General features: G+C 38.7%; 1 protein-coding gene across 4 annotated transcripts in view; it reads right to left on the bottom strand.

Annotated features, from left to right (window-relative positions):
* Positions 1-18,179, bottom strand: part of LOC139727535 (beta-arrestin-1-like) — a 200,712-nt gene that overhangs the window by 63,949 nt on the left and 118,584 nt on the right. The window contains exon 1 of one of the 4 annotated variants that reach the window (XM_071638510.1): positions 16,307-16,350. The exons of 2 other annotated variants lie outside the window; for them this stretch is intronic. In XM_071638510.1, coding sequence (XP_071494611.1) covers positions 16,307-16,347 — 41 coding nt within the window. In that variant the 5' untranslated portion in view covers positions 16,348-16,350. Of the gene's footprint in view, positions 1-1,786; positions 2,096-16,306; positions 16,351-18,179 lie in introns of those variants that run through there. One more of the 4 variants, XM_071638511.1, reaches the window with a different exon arrangement.

The following is an 18,179-nucleotide window of genomic DNA, read 5'->3' as shown; positions in this document are numbered from 1 at the left end:
ATTTGTCAATTTTGCACAACACTACAGATCTAAATTTCATGAATTTGGACAACAGATCTGTTTTGGTAATTGTTAAGTGCCGTATTCAAATGTAAACTCCTGCTCAGACTTTTGTATAAACTTTTGTAACGGTTTTCATGGCAGCGTTGAAGCACTAGTTTAACTCATCATTGCAAACAGTCACACAGTCACCAAAAAGACAAACTGTATGTATATCACGGTCCAATCATAACTCATCTATTTGAAGAAAAAAAAATTGAAAAATAGGTAGGCTCCTATACACCCAAGGTCCTTTTCGATATCACGATCACATTTTTACTTTCCTATGACACTAATCAAAACTATGTACACAAAAGTTCACTGTGAAATTGACCCATTTTACTACCATCACAGTCTGAAAACTCAGTGGACTTCCACAGAAACAACCAGGGTTTCTAACACTCTTGTCGGCCTCTCTGAACTTAGGTAATCAACTGGTTGGCACAACATAACATGTAATGATTGCACATGTGTCAGTGTGTGTGAATCAGAAATCTACTGGTATGCAGCGTACATATTGGCGGCCATGCTTATTGTCTGCGGTTTGGTTTGAAAGTAGTTCAGACTTCTTTATAGTGAGTGAAACCTGCTCCTCGCTATCATTTTCCCTTTCATCACATCGCGCTGACACAATCACTCATATTATCGTCTTGGCAAAAAAAAAAGGGGGGGGGGGGAAAGAACACTACATCAACATTAACCCATTGAAGATGAGTCTCAAATATACTCAGGCAGGTGTCTGGAAAATGCATGTTGAAACAAAATCAGTCCGTGCGCGTCCTCAATGGGTTAAACAGATGGAAGATATAGTCCAAATGTAAAGCTACCATAAGTTGTGGGATCAGAATAAGGCTGAGGTGGAGATCTGTATGGAGATTGATTGCATCATACAAAGCTTGTGCATGATGGTAGCCTAGTTGATAATTATAAGAATCAATGCAATGTAGGCCTCAAGCTTTGGAGTTTTGGTCAGCACTGCAAAAGTGGAAATTTCGCTGTGTGGAAATATTTGCATATATTAATATTTTGCGCATCATGAAAATACACTGTAGCCCAAAATTATAAGCACGCAAAAGCTTTTGCTTGTCTTTTTACTATCTTATCTTTTGATTCCATAGAACTCAAACACATGAAATTCGTCTTACCCAGCCTAGCACCCCCCCCCAAAAAAAAAAAAAAAAATAATAAACAAATAAATGAATACTGGTACATAAAAATATTCATGCTAAGAGAGTATATTGTTAGCACAAAATACAAGCTTGTTGAGTTGTGTCTGGGTCCAACTTTTATCACAATCTCCAGCATGCTGACCAACCAAAAAAAGCTTTCCAAATCTAATGAAACTACGGCATTACAGGTATCACTGTCATACAAATCATCATGCATGATTTGACCACATCTTTTATAACTATAGGGCCTATAGGAACCAATTGTGAATTTACAATTGCATGTCATAGAGATCAACACAAATCAATGGGCCAAAAGTGACCTGCCCGTTATAATATATCAGCATGCACGTTTACAATTCATCCCACATGTGACGTGTGCGCCCTCCCCTTGACGATCTAATGACCAATCTAAAATAAGCAGGAGAATTAATGCTCCTACTGGTGATGGTACAGAAGCAATCTGGTGTACCCTGGTCGAGCTGTCAATTACGGACGTTGAGGAGAGAGAAAACAAAAGCAAAGGAAGAAAACAAGGGGAAAATCCACACAGCACTCGTTCGTTTCCCAGTTACTAGTACCTTGAATTGAGCCTACTCATGACTATGGCTTGGGACGCTGGTGTAGTGCCCCTCCGCTGCACTGGTTCACAGTCACTAGAGCTTGTCTTTTTCACTCCGTAGCTCCCTCTCGATCTATCTCAATATTTGCGGCGATGGGTCATGTAAAAATCCTGGTTACCACATTTCTGCCCTGTACATGTCCTGAGCTGAAGTCTGTGGTGCACTTGGTTGAGTCTAGCATACAATGCAATCAGCAACCAGACCTGTTCCTATTCTGATTCACGATGCATAACGTAGGGAAATTGAGTCTGTTATATCCATGCAGGCAAAGACAGAAATAGCATGCATTTGTGCGCTATCTATCTTTTTTTCTCTCTCCCTCTCTGGCTAGATACTAGTATCCCACTCGCTAGCAGTGTATCTGTGTGTATGTGTGTGCCTGTGTTTATCTCACTGTGAATGCCTGTCATAAATGCGTATACACAGAGTGCCCCCGGGTACTGCATACTCTGTGTGTATGTTGTGTGTGTGTGTGTGTGTGTGTATAAGGGCATACACAGGCATACTAGTGTGATGTGCATGTTAGCTGGCGTGAATGCACCAGTAGTAGCATAAATAGGTCATATGGGACACATGTAGTATACCACACACACACACACACACACCCACACACACATACTCCTATAACAACAAAAAATGAGAGCTAATGGATAATGGGGGGGGGGGGGATAATAACAACAACAGGGAACACATGCAAGAGGGAAAAAAAAGACTGAATTAGATGCATGAAACTCAGAAATTTAATTGTGGTTTTTCCTGGGCAACCCAACAACAGACTCCTTTGTACAGATGTGTAGTGTTCAATCCATAGCTTATAATTTTGAAGGGAAAGATATGGATTCCCCCCCCCCCCCATTTTTGAACTATTCAATAGATATAAACTCTAGCTTTTATATCAATTATATTGCTATAAAAATATAAATCTCTCTGGTGTAATGTTCCTCTCTCTTTGCAAGGTGGAGGGAAGGAAAATGCAAATAAATGAAGTAAGAAACATCTATTTTTGCAGGTAGGTGTATATACTGTATATCCCTGCTGGATTCTTGTATTTGATACAGTTTAGAAATTCTTGAATATGGCTCAAACATTCTCATAAAATGTGCAGGCAAGATGGATTTTGTTGCAAACATGAATACCCATAAATTTAATTGGCAATATCTCATTCCCTGCATAGACATGCAAGATTGGGAAAAAAATGGCAACACTAAACATAGGAAAGATCACCATAAAAAAAAAAAAAAAATAGAGATGCTACAGGAGATAGCGTTTGTGGTAAATGGAAATATGCGGTATGTTATTGTTGCGTCAATGCGTTGAAGCGCGTTGTGTCCATGCCAATGGCGCAGTGTGCGTGTGGTTGGCATGGGCACAACGCAACTTTTATTTTTCATGTGAATATAATGACGCAGATTTGATTGATTCTTGATTCTTCACTTTCACTTGAGAGAGAATGGACATACAAATGTATTCTCTATGAGCTCTGCTATGTTGAATACTTAATAGGCCTGTATCTGTTATTCACTCTGTATTCGACATGTAGCTGAGGACAGTGCGGAGTTTAGACTGTCTATTTGATTTGCTCAATAAATCATTGCAATTTCAACTCATGGAGACTGTCATCGTCAGCGTCATCATTAACCCGGCTTACAACAAATGGTGTCAGGAGTGGGATGATGACAGCCTGACGGAGTGATCCACTTCATCTAGTTGAAGAACCCTGATCGACGAATAACACCCTCGAGTATGACGGAATAATGGTCCACGTTTCGCTCCGAGGAGACCTGCTGTTTTAACTACACTTTGGTAGCGGACAGGAGTGCTGGGTAATCTTGATGTTGATCTTGATGGTGTACGTTGATCAGCCCTGGTAGAGCAGCTTCAAGATGATCAGGCTCGTCGATGGCGGGCTGGAGACTGGAGCTGATGGTGCGTCGGGAGTTTTGCTGTGGACGTCGGAGTGCGCTGGCGTGCGTCGGGGGCGGCTGAACATCAATCGGGATGCGAAATCGACGGTTACAGAGCTGCGATATGGCATCTCACGCACTGAGCAAGTATTTGGTAACTGAAATAATGGATGATGCTGAACTTTCGTTTAACCGATTGGACTTAATGCAGATTTTGACCTATGATGCCATTTGGGCATTACGTTTCATGTTTGAAAATGACGTGTCTTATAATTGGTCAGTTTAACTGCGTCTTTAGTCATGTGTGAACAGTTTGTTTATAAGGATGTGCAAAGTGATAATTGCTCTTCGTCATCATATCGACAGGCAATAGGGTTGTGTGTAAATCTCGCTCTAGGCCATGCTCGGATTGAAAAGTTTAGTGGGTATTATGAAGATGGCACTGAAACGCCTTTTTCTAACTGGATGGAAGGATTCAATTTTATTATTGAACCTTTCCATTTCAATGATGAGGAGAAGGCTTGGGTTTTGGTGAGCAACCTCACGGGGCCAGCAAGAGAGGAGATTCTTTATTGTCTGTCTGACGAGAAGCGGAGGAGTTTCACAGAGATTGTAAAAGCTCTCCGTCTGTGTTTTAGTCGAGAGAATTCTCACTATTTACGATGTTTGCTCTATAATCGTGTTCAACATGATAATGAAGACTTGGCAGACTTCAGTAGGGATCTCATGCGTCTTTATGCCAAATTGGTAGATGCTGCAGACGATGAGAAGGAAGCTGCGGCTCTGAGGCAGCTTAGGGATGAAGCTCTGTCAAATCAGTTTGTCAGTGGAACACGGGTTGAGAGAGAACGAATTTTGTTAAGGCGTTTGCACATGAGAAATAGGGGAGACCGATTTGAAGTGCTTAGGAGAGAAGCATTGTTAGTTCTCCGTGAAGACTGTATGCTTGAGGGAGATGGGCTGAAAACTGGGAGTGCTGATACTGGAACACAAGGAGTGTTCACTGACCCGGTTGCTCAGCAGCTAGATCTTTCCTCAGACATGTCAGATACAGCTGGACAGGAGAAGGAGGATGCCATATCTACTCTTTTGGATGGGGGATCGCAGATTCTGGGTTGCGTTGATGTAGATGAGGGTGGTGCAGAAATTGATGCTGGGGGACATGGACATGAGTCATGTGATGAACAGGTTGATGCAAAGGATTTAGATGCTGGGGTGCTTCTAATTGCACAACCTGTAGGAGAGGGTACCAAGAGGGTTCCCGAATTATCACTTGAAGGTCAGGATGTCCAAAAGCATGCAAACGTGCAGCCACAAAGAACTAACGTAGCGCCAAAGGAGCGGTCAATTCCAAAAGGGGAGAATATTTCTCATGGTGACATTGTTGTCAATAATGTAACAACAAGGGAGGCATGCATACCCAACTGTAACATGTGGAAGCATGGATGTCATGTTCAGGGAACGGTATGGGGGCCCTGGGAGTCAAATTGGAGACCGGATTTAGGGTTAGTCGCTGCAGGTTAGAAATCCGCTGTCCGTTCATGGAATTTGTTGTGAGTTGATTCGCTTACAGTGTATACGTTCATGACTGCAGCTGAAACTTGTGTACCATCTCAAGTAGCAATGGAATTAGGAACTATGCGCATTTAGAGATGCAATATCAATGCGAGAAATGATTATCAATATTATATGGTTGTTTTAATTGATATGTGATTGATAAGAAGTTTTTAATGAGATATTGGAATAGTGATACGAAAGTATTTGAAATCACTACTACGTGGAAAAATGAAGGAACTAAACTATTGTTTTCATTGTTTTGTTGGAAGCTGAACAACATGGCATTCTGACAATATTTAGTGGTTGTTCAGTGATTCAGGAACGTTTGATAATGAGATATAGTTGGTCGAGAATTCATGCTTTGAATGATCCCTTAATTTGTGTGAAGTTTTGTAAATGAGCAAATCGCTGACTGTGACGAAGATGACACATAAAGCGGGGAAGTTACCGTATGTCAAAGCGGAGAAGCTTTATTTTTGTTAGTAGTGAATTCTAACATTCTGTGACTTCTCTTTGTTTCAACTGTGAATTTCGTGATATGTGTTATATTGATTCATTGAGAAATGCATTACTTTTAGAAAATCGATTATTATCATACGGGTCGTATGATATAATCGCGGGGAAGTTGTTGTGTTGTTGTATGTACTTACTACAGGCATTAATGTATGGTCGTATGCGACGCAGTAAATGTTGTGTTACGGCACGGTTGACATGATTTTTCTGTTCTTTTATGCATCGTTGTCTCGAAGAATCTGTACATAACTGACAATGTGGGACGACTGTGCTTTACATCGAAACGGAACTGAAGAAAATTGTAACATATTGATGTGTTATTCTCTTGGCGCGGAACATTTATGCCATGTATCAAATATGAGTTTGTATGATTTACTGTAAATTTGGAAGATTCAAGAGTTTCAGCTCTTGGCAGATTTCATGTGTAAAGTTCAATTTTGTAGTATTTCGACGTTTGTATATTTGACAGGAAAAGCGGGGAACACACGCTTTCCTGAAGTATATTTTTGTATAGCATTATGTGCTGTTAATCCGCTCTTATATGAAATTGCTGTAAAGTGTAATGATTTGACATGAAGAGCGGGGAATTTTTTGTTATGTATATTTGTATTATGTATAATGTTATAAAAAATGATATGATGTAATTGGGATTATATAACCCATGGTTGTGTTATATAATCGCGGGGAAGTTTGTGGTAAATGGAAATATGCGGTATGTTATTGTTGCGTCAATGCGTTGAAGCGCGTTGTGTCCATGCCAATGGCGCAGTGTGCGTGTGGTTGGCATGGGCACAACGCAACTTTTATTTTTCATGTGAATATAATGACGCAGATTTGATTGATTCTTGATTCTTCACTTTCACTTGAGAGAGAATGGACATACAAATGTATTCTCTATGAGCTCTGCTATGTTGAATACTTAATAGGCCTGTATCTGTTATTCACTCTGTATTCGACATGTAGCTGAGGACAGTGCGGAGTTTAGACTGTCTATTTGATTTGCTCAATAAATCATTGCAATTTCAACTCATGGAGACTGTCATCGTCAGCGTCATCATTAACCCGGCTTACAACACATGCAGAAGACCAACTCATATATTCCATTGGACGACAAAAAAAAAAATGTTGTAGAATGTGTGTGTATGAATGATCTGTAATTACATTAAAGTAACAAGCAACTACATCAAAACCCGTTGAGGACGGGCTGACTTTGCTATAATATACATTTCCCATAGACACCTGCCCGAGTATACTTGGTACTCGTATCTTCAACAGGTGCAGTACATCAAACACAAATGGAATAGAAAAAAAAAAACTGATATAAGGCCCATTTACACACAACCAAAATTAATGTTTTTTTTTAATTTCTTTTTTTTTTGGCAACGAGATGGAAAAAAAACATCAATTCCTGTGTGTGTGAAAATGTTAACTCTAGCAATACATATTGCAATGCAATGCAGTTTTTTTTTTTTTTTTTTGTAGAAACTCTTACGATACTGTGCAATTGGATATTTTCACGCAAGAATTTTTTTTTTGCGCTCAGCAGGATAAGCTCAATTCCACAATTTTGTTTAATTCCACGGAATCAAGATTTAATTAGTGGTAATGTATACACCATATACGTATTCATCAAGTCTAATTTGTCATGAGTTAAGACTTCCTGACAATTTCGCGAGTGGTTAAATTCACGACAGTGGAGTACTGTACTGAATGTAGAGCTATTAGCAAGTCAAATTCATGTCGGGATGAGAGTTGATTTCTTGCATGTTTTTAAATTCGCTAATAGCACCCAACTTGCAAAATTTGCAAAAATAAAAACCTTATGAAGTATTTGGCATATACAGTACATTGAGCAAGCACAAATTTTGTGTGCTTTAATTTTTGCGTTATTTTCTGGTTGTGCAAAATGCATGAAAATATCAATTTTTACAGTAATATGTCCTGTGCAGTTCATGTTTTTTTTTTTCAATTCCATAATGTAACTCTCCACACTTGGTCTGCATGCACACATTTAGAGGACCAGGGGTCACAGGAAATTGTGGTGCAGCCTTTTGTTTGTTTGTTTGTTTGTTTGTTTTTGCTTGTCAGCTGATTAATGGAAGTGGCAACAGAAACATATTTTGCGCCCCCCCCCCCCCCCCCCCCCCCTTTACAGAATTTCTGGATCCGCCCCTGGGAATACAAAGGCTACTGATTCAAAGCACTTCATTTGCAGCCAAGTTATTATTCTTTTTTTTTTGGGGGGGGGGGGGTGAGGGGGTTGTGTGTGAACAATGGAAAACATAATCCATTTTTTGCATCTTGATGCAAAAAATGATAACTCCTGTGTGTGAATGCACCTTCTAATCTATCTCCAATTCCAAAGTCTCGCAAACGCTGTCAGCAAAAGTTTATAAGCAGTGGAAAATTTCCCTACACATGCATGTATCTTAAAATCTAGTTCATGCATAAATAATGATAAAATGTGACCGTGCACCTCAAAACGAACATAAAGTCGCACACACTGGTTTTGCGCGAGGACTGAAAATAAGTGAAATGAGTCTACCTAGCCGAACTTGACTTTTTTCATATTTTCTGAAAGAGTGGGTCTTAAATTACATTATGCTAAAATTTGGTATCATAAAACGGGCAGGAAAGTGTGTTTTTTTAGCAGTTTATCTCAAACATTTTTGGTAGAATAGTGTTATTAGGTGTGTCTTTAGAATCCCCTTTTCATTTCTGAAAAACCTTGTCCACACTCTTCACTTTCAACTCTAATAACTTTTGAAAGGATAGTGCTACTGCTTTGAAAGTTGGCATTAATTATGTACAGAATGTGTTAATGAGGCATGCTTAATTTCAGTTTAAGCTGATAATCCCTTCATTGTTGTTACTCTGGTGGTTTACTTCCTGTTTTTTTGTCCCATTCATGGCACAGCCAGCACGGTTTGGTAAAGATTAAGCGCTTGAATAGACACTGTACTTCAGCGCCTCTTTTCTCAGTTCACACTTTTCCTGAGTTTGTGCTTTCTTTCCAATATTTAGATAGGTTAGGAGAGTCCATTTGATTTGAGTTATACATAATTTTAAAGCTTAAAGTCTGCTCTTCCAGAATATGGTCTTTAACTAAAAATTCATGTCTGGCGACTTTTTGTTTGTTTTGAGATGCAGGGTCACAAATGATCTTTCTTTCTCTTTGATAGCCTCTTTCTTTGTCCAATAGCCCAACTAGCAATGCTATCGGTACAAGTTTATAAGCAGTGGAAAATTTCCCTCTAGACCATTCATAAAGTTCATTAATCCACAGATTCACTATTCCAAAGGTTCGTTAAGCAAAAAATGAAACAAGGTACCGTATTCCAAAGGTTCTGTAATCCAGAAATGAAACAAAGTTCGTAACTCCAAAGGATCATTAGTATGCACTTCTTTTTTTTCATTTTTGGATTAGCAAACTTTATTTCATTTTCGGATTAACAAACCTTAGCAAGTATGAATCTTATTAGGTGATATGCTAACAGCTTATCAACTATTGTGTTTGTACAGAATCTTCCTTTATAGGGCTAGGTCACACAGCCCAAAAGTCATATAAACACATGAATCACGCATGAAATTTGGTTGTGCGTGCTTGTCCATCAAGAATTTTTGCTGATTTATGGGATGAAAATCACCAATGAATTGAGCAAGAACTACGGAAAGATCACGCAAAAATCACTTACAAACTATGCACTTTCAGCGCATAGGCATGCAAAGGTCCCAAATAGGGCGAATACGTGGTTGTGCACAATGACTGAGTCCACGGAAAACCATGCATAATCTGCGCATTATCACTATAAATGAACTGCGTACGATTGGCGCATGAACGCAATAACGGTAACATTTTCGCCAATGATCACTGATATTCCACGCATATTTCGTGCATTGTCCGCAAACTACGCAAAAATTACGTAAAACAGCGCAATACTGCGTAAACTCTTATGCGAAGCCGAGTTTTGAGCTGCTCAAAACCTGGAATTGCGTAAGGCGCCGATCCGGTGCACATCGGCTGATAACTACGAAGGCTCCACGTCAGACAAACTCATGAAATGCGCAAATTGCGCATGTATCGCGTAAGGCTCGAATTTCTTGGGTGATTTATACGTTTACATGACTTTTCGGCTGTGTGACAGGGTCTTTAGGTGATACGCTAACGGCGTATCACCTATTGTGTTTGTACAGAATTTTCCTTTTCAGGTGATATGCTAACGGTGTATCACCTATTGTGTTTGTACGGAATCTTCCTTTTTAAGTAATACACCAACGCGTGTTTGTACAGAATTTTTCTCTTTTTCTAATTCTCCTTTCTTTCTGACGACCAATTTTGTAGACAAAATATTACAAAGACATGACCAATTAACACAATTTTCAGACAACATATCTCATATCAATATCTCAATACATGAAACTTTTCATGACGATATCTGTGATGTCATCTAGGTGCCATTTTGTGATTTTCAGACAATGTCAGATGATCGATCATATCTTCACAACTAAATGTCATTTCCTTATCATTTTTGGTAGACACAAAGTTCAAGTTACTCTGATCATCTTACACTATGCTAATCACATGTTATTCTAAAGTATACATGCCAGTCACTGAATGTAAGAAAATCACAAAATTAACAGAAAAATTGTGATGTTTAGTGAAAGTTGCACATGTGCTCTATGATGGGAAAAACTAATGACTTTCCTCCACTGCTGTATCTTTGCAATTCTTTGTCTCAGTATGAATGGAAAAGTAAGAAATTTTGATAATTAATTTTGCAAGATCTCTGTTTACAAATAGACCTACAGCCTAGTGTAGTTTACTCACACCTGTAAGGCTCATCTCCCTTCCATTGTTGTCCAACTCAGAAGGATTGACAGCAGTTACTGTCAAAGTGGAGATTTTTGCATGAGTAATTTTTCACGCTCACTTGCATGAAATGAAATCCGCATGTTTTTTAAACTGCTCAATCAAACTGATATTACAAGCACAAATATTTCTGTGATTTCTTTTAGTGCTAGTTTGATATCATGCAAAATGTATAAAAATTTTCACACTGCAAAAATGTCCACTTTTGCAGTAACTGCTTTGATATTAGGGGCATTCGTACTGGCTCGAATAAGTGGGAATCGTATCTCAAGATTTGCATCACAATCTATATCTTAAGATTTCTGCCAGTTAAGACATAAAAATCTCACTAAATAGCATGGTCAGCATTGCCACCCTAATCCCAAGAAATCTATCAATTATTTTGGAATTATCACGATTATGTAAGAAATAACATGATAATTTGCACCGCAGCAAATGCCTGAACACTGGAGCAAATAATCTTGATATTTTGTAATCCCATTATTCAAAACACAGGCCACAACAGTGTACACACACAAGAGCAAGGGTCATTATTTTGGAAGATTTCAGGCATGCATAGTTTGGTTGACAAAATATCATGATCGGCAATAAGCGGGATATTTCTGTCCACCTGAACAGGCACAAAAAAATCTAGGTTATTTGGATCACGATCGAGATCCTGCTATTTCGTCTGCGTGAATGACACTATGGTCACCATTTTCTCTTCAACAGTGTATCTCTGATAATAATTGTGGTGGTAACATCGGCAAGATGTGTTAATTCAAAGTTCATCACAGGTTTATGGATTTACAACAGAAAGAATAAATTCAGTTGCGTCTTGCAATTAAAGCTCTTATATTTACCTGTAATGATTTATACACTTAGCAAAGCCTAATTTCAGGATTTGTGATAAAAAGCTCCTCCAAAACAAAAACAAAGTGACATTCCTATGCACTTAAAGACTAAATTCGGATGATATTCATAACCTCTGATACAGTTGTGATATTTGCAGCACAGCTTTAACTAGAAAAGCACTCTGAGAGCGCAGACCTCCGCCAAGCAGCTACTTTCCACCGATGATCTTGCTCTTCCCAAAGAGATTTTTCTCCTCTCCACCACTGGGGAAAAGTTCTTTGGGCTCTTCCATAGAGATCAGTGATTTCCACCCATAGGTATACATGCTGAAAAATCACCCGATTTCCCAATTTAGAAGCCTTTGTTACGTCATAAACCCTCAGCTGCGCGGCGCGCCTCGCCCTTGCAGAAAGTGGAGCACGCACTTTAGTGTGCGCATGCAAACCTCAAATACGCGCAGCCTGAACTCCCAAGTTCATTGACCCTACCTGTCAAAATATCAAAAATCCTTCATAAATTTTCATGGGGCGCCCTCCCCGTCCAGCAGTGGTCATAATTATGTGATTGAAATTTAGCAAGCCACACTTCTGCAATACTCCTGTTGTGCAATAATTATTCCTGAATGTTATGATTTTGCATTATTTTCTGCGATTTTTTTGTGTGGAATATTTCTTTTTTTCAGATCCACATATTTTGTGTGTATTTTACATCTGCATTCATAAAACTGATATCTTATATTTATCATACGATTTATATTGACAATTCTATACATATTTTTTTTTCAAAACGGTGCAATTTTTATAACATGCATATCTTTTTTATAATAATGATGAGTTGAATTGAGATTATTGTGTGATATTGATTGAGTTTATGTATTCAGATCATTATTACAAAATAATCTTAACTGTTATGAGAATAACTTAAATGTGAAATATAAATGAATGTTGTTATGTTTGCATGATTATTGCATATGTGTGGGTAGCCCCCCCCTTATATGTATAAGGTATTTTGTTTTTTGTGTAATTTTGATCATTAATGATATATAACACTGTTAAAAAGATAGTAATGTTAAAAGATTATATGGATTGAAATGATGATTCTAATAGAAATACAAGATGAAAACGAAATAGATTCATTGTTTTATATCTTTTTGCACATCTCATTCCAAGTATTCTCTTCTGTCTCTTTCTATCTCTCTTGCTATCTCCTTCCTACCCCTTCTGTGTTTCTCTCTCTGTCTCCACACGCAAGTGTTTGATATCTCTTATGTTATCACTGCCCGCCTATTTTTTTTTTCAGTATATGTATAAACAAAATTTGAAAGTTGTTGGAGAAGTATAATGATTTGTGTATATTTGATATATTTTAGTCTAAAAGTTTGTGTATGCATATATGATGGTGACATGAAGATTATGTTTAATTTTTCTTGCAGCTCTTTCAATGTGTATGTACAAGTGTATTTGATTAATTTTGATATTTTGGTCATCAGGTGTCCTTTATATATATATATATATATATAATTGTGTATTTTTATATTTTAATCGAAGAATGATTGCATGATTATGTATGTTATTATAAAATGAAATATGATATGTGTATTGTACAAAATTCTGCAATTCAGCCATCTCCATGGCTGCAAATTAATTTTTAAATAAACCATTACCACTAAGATAAATTCCCCCAAAATTCCCAGATCACTACCAAAATTTAATCATCTATTACTTGTATCATTCCAAACCTTTCCTGCAAGTTTCATCCAAATCCGTCAACTACTTTTTGAGTTATTTTGCACACGGACAAACTAACTAACTAACAAACAAACAAACCAACGGTAATTAAAACATAACCTCCTCCCTTGGCAGAGGTAATAATGGTATAATGTGGGATTCTATGACATCAATTATCTGCTTGTGAAATATGGTACACGATCCATTTTTTTCCCCCCAAAAGCCAGGCCATGTTATCGACAAGTGAGACAAGCGGGCTTGCCATACAGTGAAGCCATACATCTTGCTAATTACCACATCAGAGCCATCATAAAACTTGTTCCATAATGAGTCAGTCTATTCAATGCATGTTTAAAGTGACTACTAATAAAACTATAAAGCACACATAAGTAAAATACGACAACCAAATGAAGCATGGGCCTTCAAGAGCAAACATAATTAGCAATTTGGTGATGATGATATTTTTTTCGGAGAAGCAGCACAATTTTTGCCGAGGACAAAAACACTGTGATGATGTGGCACACACAATTCCCACACCTAACAATATTAACATTGTTGGATGAACCATCTGTGCCAATGAGATGCTACAATCTAATCTAAAATTCTGTGCTTTGTTGTTAATTTTTCCATATTTCTGAAATGAAGTCATCAGTTGGCCTTTGAGAACCATTAATGAACCACTGACAGAAGGAACTAGGAGGATCCATTATATTTGATAAACAAATCAAAATGTTGGAAATTCGCATGAGAATATGAAATGTGTGACAAAGACTCCTAAATGAAAACATCTGCCATAATCTTCTAGATTGACAGAGGCAGGTTACCCTAATTGATGATAAGATTGAATAAAAAAGTGACTTGATAATGGTACACTTAACTGTCATGTAAGATACCGTAAAGTTCCGTGTATAAGACGCACTATTTTTTCGTCGGAAAACGTTGAAAATCGGGGGTGCGTCGTATACACGGGTACAGTCGAATCACGGGAAAAAAATCCGTCATGTACACCCAATTTTATAAGGCCAACTTGGGGCCATGTATGCCCATCGACGTTTGGAAGGTAAGCAATCACTAAAACTTACGGATAAATTAGCGATCTTTCAGTCTGGACACACACAAAAGCTGCAAGTACGAGATAAACTTACATCAGCCTTGTGCAGTAACGATGTATCAATCTGGCCATAGACAACAGCTGTAACAGCACTGCTGTATGCTACTGATGTCAGTCTACCAAGCTACCAACAGCCAACCTAGTAGCTGGAATACGCGATGTACAGGTATCATTACTAAATTACCGATACCGTAAACTTATCAATGAACTAGTATCAATATGGCCATAGGATCGACACTATGTCACCGCAAATATGAACGATGTGTGAAGCATGCATGCATATCCATGTCGTTCGTTTGCTCTTCATTTCACGAGGCCAGCTAGGATAGCATAGCTACACTGTAGCTAGCTAGCAAGCCTTTGGCAAAGGCAGCAGCTGCAGAGAGGCTTTTGCAATGGACTCGCGTGCACACAGCGATCGGATCGAAGCGCGCTTGCCCGTTGCGCGCTGTGTGTGCAAGTCCATTGCTCTCTGTGTGCGTGTGCTGAAATTATAGCGAGCTGCCTTTTGCAAAAGGCTAGCACTGTGCATACAAGCATGGTACAAGAGACACACGTTACTGGTAGCGCATGAGTGTACTACCGTACGCACCGTACGTCTTGCCGTATGATCCCTCTGCTACACTTGTTGATGTTTTTCTTATTTTCCGTAATGAACCTTCCAGTCTGACATGCGTCAATATGCGAGACCCTCTGCTATCATGACAGCAAAGATCGTACTGTACACTCATGAGTACGATAGGCATGACACATGTACCACGATTGAAAGGCAAAACAATAGCAAGTGAGTACCGAGACAAGTCTCGCATTTTGCGACTTCCATATTTTGCTGATGTCCGATGAATACCGTTAAAAGAAAATATAAAAGGAAACGAAAAATAGAGCAAATACATGCTGCATTCTAGGGAAATTTTGAGCTGAAATAATATGTATGACACGCAATATTTGCGTGGAAATTTTCGTGGTTTTTTTTTTTTTTTAAATTGTAGGTCCGAAAGTAGGGGTGCGTCTTATACACGGGTGCGTCTTATACACGGAACTTTACGGTAGTTAAAAACAGCTGAAAAATTAACATGATTTCTTGAGAAGTGTATAATTCAGTCTCTCTTCCTTTAAACCACTTTCTGTAACCTCCCACAGGAGATTGACCTGACAAGAAATTTGTGCTTATATACATACCTTCCCCTTCAAGTACTTGAGACATCAAAAGCTTAGAACTACAAATATTTCATTGCATTTTTGAACAATATGGAATGCAATCCACCACTACAAAATTGTAAATCAACAATCACATAGGAATGTTCATCACAAAATATACAGGTAAATTTGAAAAAAAAAAACTCACTGTAGACTCCGGAAAATCCCAAACTTATCTGCAAAATGTTGAGCAACTGGTTGTGATATGAAAGCAGTCACAAAATGTTTGCTTTGAAGCATGCATATCAAACTTATGAGAGCTACAAACATTGAAAGCCATAAAATGAAATTTGGTTAGAAAAGAAGCATGACTTGGAAAGAAAAGAGACTGAGAAAAAGTACAGAAAATCAGCACAAAGTCCATATTTCACAAAAGAGAACTATCTCACTGGTTAAGAGTAAGGAAAGTGCTAACTCTGGAGAATTCACCCATTGTAAATTTATTACTGCATTTATATTGTCAGAAATGATCCTGTAGAACCGCAAACATTCACGGCATGAAACTTTCGCGAATTGGAGCCAACAGTCTTTTTTGCAGCAAGAAAGTTTCGCAAAAAATTGTGACAGGCACTCAATGCGTTGTGTAGACAAACACTTTTGCACACATTTGATCTCCGCAAAATCTAGCTCCTCATAAAATTTTCATGCACATGAAAATCCTGGTTTTACAGGATATAGCACATAGCCTATGCATGCCTAGAAATATCTTATGATATTGCATGTTTGGTTGTTTTTTGCTTTGAATAGTTTACGGCACAAACTCACGTTGATGTATGCGAAGCGGAATCTTCTTTGGTGGAATACATCTCTAAAACTCCTTGTTATATCTGCTACTGCTTCATATCCCTTTCAAATAGGTACCACAAAATCCTTCTTCAAATCGCTGCTACTCCATTCCCGAGCCATGCCACCGCGGATCGAAGGAGGAGATACCACGTACTGGAGAGACAAAAGTCGTCCCCGGGCCAGCGGTGGATTCTACTCTTAGCAACGGTGTGGTCACATGATCGGTGTTGCCAGGGACGAGTGACTCACAGGGCCCTCTCCCGATCTCTCTCTGGCGACTAACTTAATTGAAGTTGGAGGGACGGCAAGAGATCGGATTTCAAACCCCTGCTTCTATCCAGCAGGTGTGGCAAAAGATGCAGGGATGGATCTAGTTTTCTCAACCCACTGTTCTTCCTCTTCCTCTTCCTCCTCCTCCTGTTTCCTCGATTCAGCTCCTCATCAGAAGATTGCATTAACGTCAATCACAGGTGGACAATGAAACCACTGAAAAGAAGATGCTGCTGTGGTGTGATTCTTTGCCCGGCATAAAAGAATACACAACAATACACAGCAGACGAAGATCACCAATATGATTAGACACTGATGGTTGGCTTCCTCTGTGTGTGCTGCATCACTAGCTGATGGCAGAACATGGTTGTCCTGAATGGAGAGCTACCGCTAAGCCCACTGGAGCGTGAAACGGTGACTCCAGTGGCAACATACTGACGTAATTCATTAGCACGATGGTAATGATATTCGAAAAAATTACTAATATGTAGGTGCCAACTGCAAAAATGCTCACAGCCTTAAAAAATGGAAAGGAACAATTTTGTATCAGGATGCAACAAAGGTGCAAAGGCCATAAGTCTTGTCTCTCTGCTGATGCTACCAGCCATTTGCCCCCCCCTCTCCCCCCCCCCCAACAACAGGATCACTATTCTTTAACCCTTTGATACCCACAAGTTTCTTGCAGAGTCAACCTTCTCTCATTGGAAAAAGCAGAGAATTCCACATTATTACTAAGATCAGATTGCTGAGTAGAGTGATGCAAGGATGATATGAACCAAACAAAGAAATAGGCACATTTTAACAGACCACACCCTCATACACAAGCACAAAAATACACACACACACACACAAACACACACACACACACACATACAAACACATGCATATGCAAAGGAAGGCAGCCTTGGGCAATTCAGTGATTTTCAGGAGCTAGGGCGGTTGCGAGAAGTTCAGGGGCCGAAGGATTCTACAAAATGTGATTAAAAGTGTCAAGTTCTCAGTGTGTGCATCATTTTTAAAATGGTGGTCGTGAAGAACAGCATCTGAAAAATGAAATATTCACTTTGAAAAGAAAGCCCTCAAGGCTTATCAAGAAAAATTCCAGCCCTTGTAAACAACTTTCCAGTGTTATGAAATTTGCTTTGACATAGAATCTCTAAACTAATATAGAGAGTTGGTCCCCCCCCCCCCCCCCAACAACCAGTTTTAGGGGCTTGCGAAAGAGGGTGAAAATTAGGCATGGAGATGCATGAATCTATGACTGCAAAGAGAACAATGCTAATTCGGCCATAATTGAAAAAAAGCTTGCAGGAATACTCCCACAAAATCAAATTAAAGAGTTTTTCCCAATTTGTAGAAATATAGAGGCATTCATGCAATGTTCAGATGTAATAGAATTATAACAGACTGTGTGCTGTCATTAATTTTCCATTGGTCCCGTAGGGAAAAAAAATTAATTGTTTTCCAAACTTGGCTTTGTATATTCTATTATTCCTCTTCAACCAAAGCTTGTTAGCATTTAAAAGATTTAAATGTAAGAGGAGAAAAAGAAGAAGGGGAAGGGGAAGAAGAATAAAGAAAG

This window comes from Diadema antillarum, unplaced genomic scaffold (genome assembly GCF_040938485.1).
Source record: "Diadema antillarum isolate AM-2024a unplaced genomic scaffold, OU_Dant_1.0 seq00000135_RagTag, whole genome shotgun sequence".
Lineage (NCBI taxonomy): Eukaryota > Metazoa > Echinodermata > Echinoidea > Diadematoida > Diadematidae > Diadema > Diadema antillarum.
This window is presented reverse-complemented; position numbering and strand designations above follow the sequence as displayed.